The 6,721-nt window shown below is 36.1% G+C and overlaps 1 protein-coding gene across 3 annotated transcripts in view; it reads left to right on the forward strand.

The window, feature by feature from the left end:
• Window positions 1–6,721, forward strand: part of LOC107729600 (protein FAM131A-like) — a 27,912-nt gene that overhangs the window by 12,929 nt on the left and 8,262 nt on the right. For all 3 annotated transcript variants that reach the window (XM_016540180.1, XM_016540181.1, XM_016540182.1), the window contains 2 exons: window positions 3,673–3,766; window positions 4,750–4,932. In XM_016540180.1, coding sequence (XP_016395666.1) covers window positions 3,673–3,766; window positions 4,750–4,932 — 277 coding nt within the window. The remainder of the gene's footprint in view (window positions 1–3,672; window positions 3,767–4,749; window positions 4,933–6,721) is intronic.

Below are 6,721 nucleotides of genomic sequence, written 5' to 3' on the forward strand. Positions count from 1 at the left end.
AAAGTAAAACTAAACTTGCTGTCGGTGACAGTGCTTGCATGTTTTTGTCCCACAAGAATACCAACATGTTCACCTTTGGTTTAAGAAGTGGTCTTTTACTTTACTTTAGCATGAAACCCATCCATCGTTTCCTCAATATTCACGTCATTTTTGCTGCACGCAGCTTCGCGCTTCTGACGTAGCGAGTATAAACCAGGCTCTACACTCGAAGCGCTGCGCAGCTCAAACGAGTCGCGCGGTTTCGTTAGCCGTTTGATGTTTCTCATATGCAACAGAATTGCAGTGCTTATGAGTTAAACAATGCGGTGGTCGCGCCTGTGCGACCGCACACAAAATTTAGTCGCACCGGCAGAAAAAATTATCGCAAAATGCGCCCATTTGGTCGCAAACTGGAGCCCTGTGCAGTACAGTATTTATTTATCCTCAGTTGTTTAAATCGCGGTAATCGAATACGGTTATAGTGATAATTAAAATATGAAACGGTAATACTAACCGTGGTGTGTTTTATCACGATTTATCGTCAAACTGGTAATCGTTACATCCCTATTCTGGTCTACCACTATTTTCTTCATGTAGGCTAGATTGACATGCTCTGTTCTACTGTAATGAAGTTCTGCATTCTACTCTATTCTATTCTATTCTATTCTATTCCATTTCACTGTTCTACTATACTCCACTGTACTCATCTATTTTCAAAATCTATTCTAGACTGTAATTTTCTACTGCACTGTGGTCCTTCTATTCTATTCTATTCTATTCTACTCCACTGTACTCATCTATTCTCAAAATGTGTTCTAGACTGTTATTTTCTACTGCACTGTGGTCCTTCTATTCTATTCTACTCCACTGCACTCATCTATTCTAGACTGTTATTTTCTACTGCACTGCGGTCCTTCTATTCTATTCTACTCCACTGTTCTACTATACTCCACTGTACTCATCTGTTCTCAAAATCTATTCTAGACTGTTATTTTCTACTGCACTGCGGTTCTTCTATTCTATTCTGTTCTATTCTATTCTATTCTACTCCACTGTACTCATCTATTCTCGAAATCTATTCTAGACTGTTATTTTCTACTGCACTGCGGTTCTTCTATTCTATTCTGTTCTATTCTATTCTATTCTACTCCACTGTACTCATCTCTTCTCAAAATGTATTCTAGACTGTTATTTTCTACTGCACTGTGGTCCTTCTATTCTATTCTGTTCTATTCTATTCTACTCCACTGTACTCCTCTATTCTCAAAATGTATTCTAGACTGTTATTTTCTACTGCACTGCGGTCCTTCTATTCTGTTCTGTTCTGTTCTATTATATTAATCTCTAGTAAAATCTATTCTAGACTGTTATTTTCTACTGCACTGTGGTCCTTCTATTCTATTCTACTCCACTGTACTCATCTGTTCTCAAAATCTATTCTAGACTGTTATTTTCTACTGCACTGTGGTCCTTCTATTCTATTCTACTCCACTGTACTCATCTGTTCTCAAAATCTATTCTAGACTGTTATTTTCTACTGCACTGTGGTCCTTCTATTCTATTCTACTCCACTGTACTCATCTGTTCTCAAAATCTATTCTAGACTGTTATTTTCTACTGCACTGTGGTCCTTCTATTCTATTCTACTCCACTGTACTCATCTGTTCTCAAAATCTATTCTAGACTGTTATTTTCTACTGCACTGTGGTCCTTCTATTCTATTCTACTCCACTGTACTCATCTGTTCTCAAAATCTATTCTAGACTGTTATTTTCTACTGCACTGTGGTCCTTCTATTCTATTCTACTCCACTGTACTCATCTGTTCTCAAAATCTATTCTAGACTGTTATTTTCTACTGCACTGTGGTCCTTCTATTCTATTCTACTCCACTGTACTCATCTGTTCTCAAAATCTATTCTAGACTGTTATTTTCTACTGCACTGTGGTCCTTCTATTCTATTCTACTCCACTGTACTCATCTGTTCTCAAAATCTATTCTAGACTGTTATTTTCTACTGCACTGCGGTCCTTCTATTCTGTTCTGTTCTGTTCTATTATATTAATCTCTAGTTTATTTTATTTCACTCTGCTACTATTTTCTCCACCTAGGCTAGATTGGTATTTTCTGTTCTACTGCACAGAAGTTCTGCATTCTATTCTATTCTCTAGTGAGTGTCTGGGCTGTGGTCGATGTCATTGTTTTATTGAGGTCATCAGCTGTAGTTTTATTAAACGAGACGACTGTAAAATGGCAAAGCTTCAGTAACAGAGTCCTGCTGTACGACGCTCATTGAATTTGCGTCGTTCTCCTGGGCTTGAGCTCTTCAGGGACTGAATCTCAGTGTTCAGTAGGGCAGTAGGTGACGCTCTCTGCAGCTGTGTGTGTGTGTTTGTGCAGACTGCAATGCTGTTATTTCCTCCAGCTCATGTAGGGAATTATCAGCGTGTATGGCGAGAGCTCTAGGGGACGGCGCTCGCATGCTTTTTATTTCAATAAGTATCAGTTGTTATTTTGCCACCCGCTCCACTAACTGTGCCATGACGTGCCGGCTAATGCATTTACCCTCGTGAGTAAACTCATACATACTCAGGAGGGTTCAAACACGCCAGGTGCACGTGTCGCATGCCTCCCCTGCGGTTACTACAGACACAGAAACACATGTGACCTTACATACACACGCACTGTAACCTGCTGTACGGTCTGATGAGACATGAAGGTCTTAAAATGCAGCTTTGCTCTTGAGGGATTGTCACTCCTAGGCCAAGATTTTGCTGAAATATCAACAACCTGTTACTAGTGCTCAGTATTAGAGGTTTCACTTCACTAAGTCTTGAAGTTGAGTAAGTGCAGCATTTATGGTTTCTCAAATCGTGTGTGTTGAGGATGTGAATGTGCTGTTGCTTTACTAAGTGATCAGATGCACCTGCTGGACCAGAAAACAGCAGAAAAAATCCCACAGATGCACACTGAAGGAGGAACCAGAGCCCTGTTTACAGACCAGAAGATCACTGAGACTTGAGGGTTATTATTACAGGGTTATTATAGTTAACTAAAACCATATAACATTTTTGTTACTTGAAATTAATTTGAACTGAAATTAAATGAAATATTTCAGCTAGTTTCCAAAGCAACATTTGTTTAACTTGATGTGCTAAAATAACTAAAACTAAAACTGAAATAAAAATATAAACAAAAGCTATACAAAAACACACAACAAAATTACTTAAATTAACTAAAATTAAAATGAAACATACAATTTAAGAAATAAAAAAATATTATACCAGTATCTCACTGAAATATCACAGATTTAAAGAATATTTTGCTGTGTATATACAAAATTTAATATTTTAATTAAGCTGAATTTTTATAAAATATTTGTATTTATTATAATTGTATTTATTATATTATTTTGATGAATGTTGAAGCTGCCATGTGAAGCTGATACGGCAATACAATTAAATACAACCAACCAACTAAAACGGAATTGCATGTACATTTATGCATTTAGCTGGGGCTTTTATCCAAAGCAACATCACAGAGAATTAATCAACAATATTCATAATATACCATGCCAGGTTTATTAGAAAACTAAATTAGGAAGCAAACCAGTTTTTGTTGTTTGAAATGAAACCATTTGAAATTAAACTCTTCTTTAAAGCTTTTACTCCGTGTTTTATCTTCTCCTCTCAGGTAAATGTTGAGGACGGCAGCGACATGTTACCTAAATCCAGACGAGCTCTCACCATTCAAGAGATCGCAGCGCTGGCCAGATCTTCACTTCACGGTAAACTTTCTTACTGACTTTCGTTGATTTCATTGACAATAATTGTGATCCTACACCCAAACCTTACTGCTTGCATATTTATTGAAATATGTGCATGTTTATTTACAGGAATATTTGCAATTAACAATGTTTGTCTTTGTAATCTGTCATCAAAATATAATTCATTTGCACAGCCTCCAAAACAAATGCAAACAAAAAATAAATTTTAATAAAACGGGTATGTATTTCAGTCTTTCTACTTCAAAATTTCATGTTTAATTTAATGTGTTTCTGAGTGAAAAATGTTTCTGCATCAAATTTAGATGTAGACCTCGTGGGATACAGATTAATGTTAATGTTAACCAATAGTCAAATATCTATTTAGTTTATTTTAGGATGCTGTTGTCGGTGATGCATCCTTTTTTTTATTTTTTATGGTCAATATTTAACCGTAATTTAATGCTGGTTAACTTTCATGTTAACCAATAGTCAAATATCTAGTTTATTTTAGACTGATGCTGTAGGAGATGTACCTTTTTATAACCTTGTTAGTAGTTAAAATGCATTAATTTCGTGCAGATTAGTGTTAATGTTAGCCAAAAGTCAAATATCTTTTTAGTTTAATTTTAAGTTGTTGGTGATGCATCTTTTTAAAAACCTTGTCAATAGTTAATGCAGTAATTTAATGCTGATTAATGATCGTGAAATAAAAGGTACGGCAATAATGGCAAATAACAATAGATGAACATGAAGCGTCTCAACTGAGATGCTGTATTGTTCTCCGGTCATTTGGTCTCCATAAAGATCACAAAACCTGACCCTCACACACACTGTGAATACAAGAGATCACAGCTCACTAGATCTTCACGGTAAACACACACACACATGCTTTCATTGCACGTGACGAGTCCTTTGTGTCGTACTGATTGACAGCATGACCTGGATTATTCCTCCTGTATTATGCAGCATTCGGGTCACTGACCCCTGCATGTGTGTGTGTTCAGGTTTCTCGCAGGTGGTCAAAGATCATGTGACGAAGCCCACGGCGATGGCGCAGGGCCGCGTGGCTCACCTGATCGAGTGGAAGGGCTGGTGTAAACCCACCGACACGCCTAGCGCCCTCGAGTCACACCTCACGTCATACTCGCATCTGTCCGAGGGCGAGCAGGAGGCGCGATTCGCTGCAGGGCAGTGACTGCACACACAGTTACACACACACACACAGACACACACACAGACACAGACATACACACACACAGACACAGACATACACACACACACACACACACAGACACACACAGTTACACACACACTCACACACACAGACATACACACACAATGTGTTATCAGTATATATGTTTGTTTGTCCAAGTGATTAAATGTTTGGCACATGTAAATATTGTCACTTTCTTTACTTAGCCTATGTTTTTTACAGTGTAGACAAGATAGCGGCATGTAATTTCTATTTGCTTTTGACGCGATGCAACACTTGCATTCAGACAGAAAAAAAAAAATTTTCACCATGTTTTAGGAGTAAAATGTTCTATAAACGAGTGTGAAAGATATATAAACAAACCCCTCAGTAAGAACCTTCAGAATATAGAGAGGAATAAAACTGCTAAGTTTAGTGTATCTAAGTGCTGCTGCAGTGGAGAAACTCATTTTGAGAAAATGGCCTTTAAAGATATCTACAAATGAAAAAATAGATAGTGTAAAAATAAAAGCATGTAAATGGTATATGAACAAATCCCTCAGTGAAAACCTTCAGGATATAGATTGGAATAAAACTCTAGCAGCAGCACTTACATACTCCAAAACTTAAAAGATATGGATTGTAATTGAAATCTACAGACGTAAATAGATGAAGTGTAATAAAATAAACACTTAAATGCGTATTTTTGATGATTTCCTTCTACTAGTCAGAAACAGCATGTTATGAAAAGCCACACAGCCCAAAATCTCAAAGTTGACCAGTGCACTAAAAAAAAAAACTAGTTTTGACTGTAGTGACTTGCCTTTTCAAAGTAAACAGGTGTTTCAAACAACTTAAACTGCAAAAACACAACTATAATACCTATATTTTAGATATGTAAATATAAGAAAAATATGTATGTTAATAAAGGTTTGAAAATAAATATAAAGTACTTAAGTATTTGGTGTTGTTTGATAAACATCATATTAAATGCAAAAATCTGAACGGCTGTTTGAAAACCTGTAAATACTGTTTTACTACTTTTCTTCTCAGTGCGTCCCAATTTACGTACTTGCGCACTATTCCACTTTTTTAAAAATTTTTTTATAGAAAGTGTGAGAAGTGTGTTCACACTGAAAAATCCAAAAAGAGAAGCGCACTTTAAATACAGGATGCATGTGATTAACTGAAAAACTAAGTGTGGGATACAATTGGGACAACAAATGTATATTTTATTTTTTGTATTGCAGTTTTGCACCTGTATTGAGATTTTGATTTATTTTGCTTATTGTATTTTATTTATTTTTAATTTTATTTTGAAGTAATTGACCAGCAAGTCGAGCTCATGAGTTATTCCCATCTACTGTATGTACTGTATGAAAAATAAATAAATAAATAAAAAAAAAAATATATATGTATATTTTGTTTATTAACATAGTACAATATCTGCATTGATACATGTACATGATTCCATAGGCATACTGTTTTTATAAAAACAAGCAATAAGAACATCTACCTGTTACTCTCTTGTGGAAGGAAGGTGCACAATGACGAAGGTAATCCAATATAACATTTAATAATAATCCTAGATGATGAAGATCCATTCAAAACACATGGAAAAAAAAGCAGCATACACAAATACAATACAATAACCAGCAAGGACCGAACAGAAACGAGGAGTACTTATACAAAAGCAAGAGAGGGACTAATGACTAAATTAACCCTTTGAGCGGTACGGTCCCACATATGTGATTTTTATTTCCGTGCCCCTGGGAGTACGGTCC

The sequence above is a fragment of the Sinocyclocheilus rhinocerous genome, unplaced genomic scaffold, assembly GCF_001515625.1.
Source record: "Sinocyclocheilus rhinocerous isolate Xijiao unplaced genomic scaffold, SAMN03320098_v1.1 scaffold1719, whole genome shotgun sequence".
Taxonomy (NCBI): Eukaryota; Metazoa; Chordata; class Actinopteri; order Cypriniformes; family Cyprinidae; genus Sinocyclocheilus; species Sinocyclocheilus rhinocerous.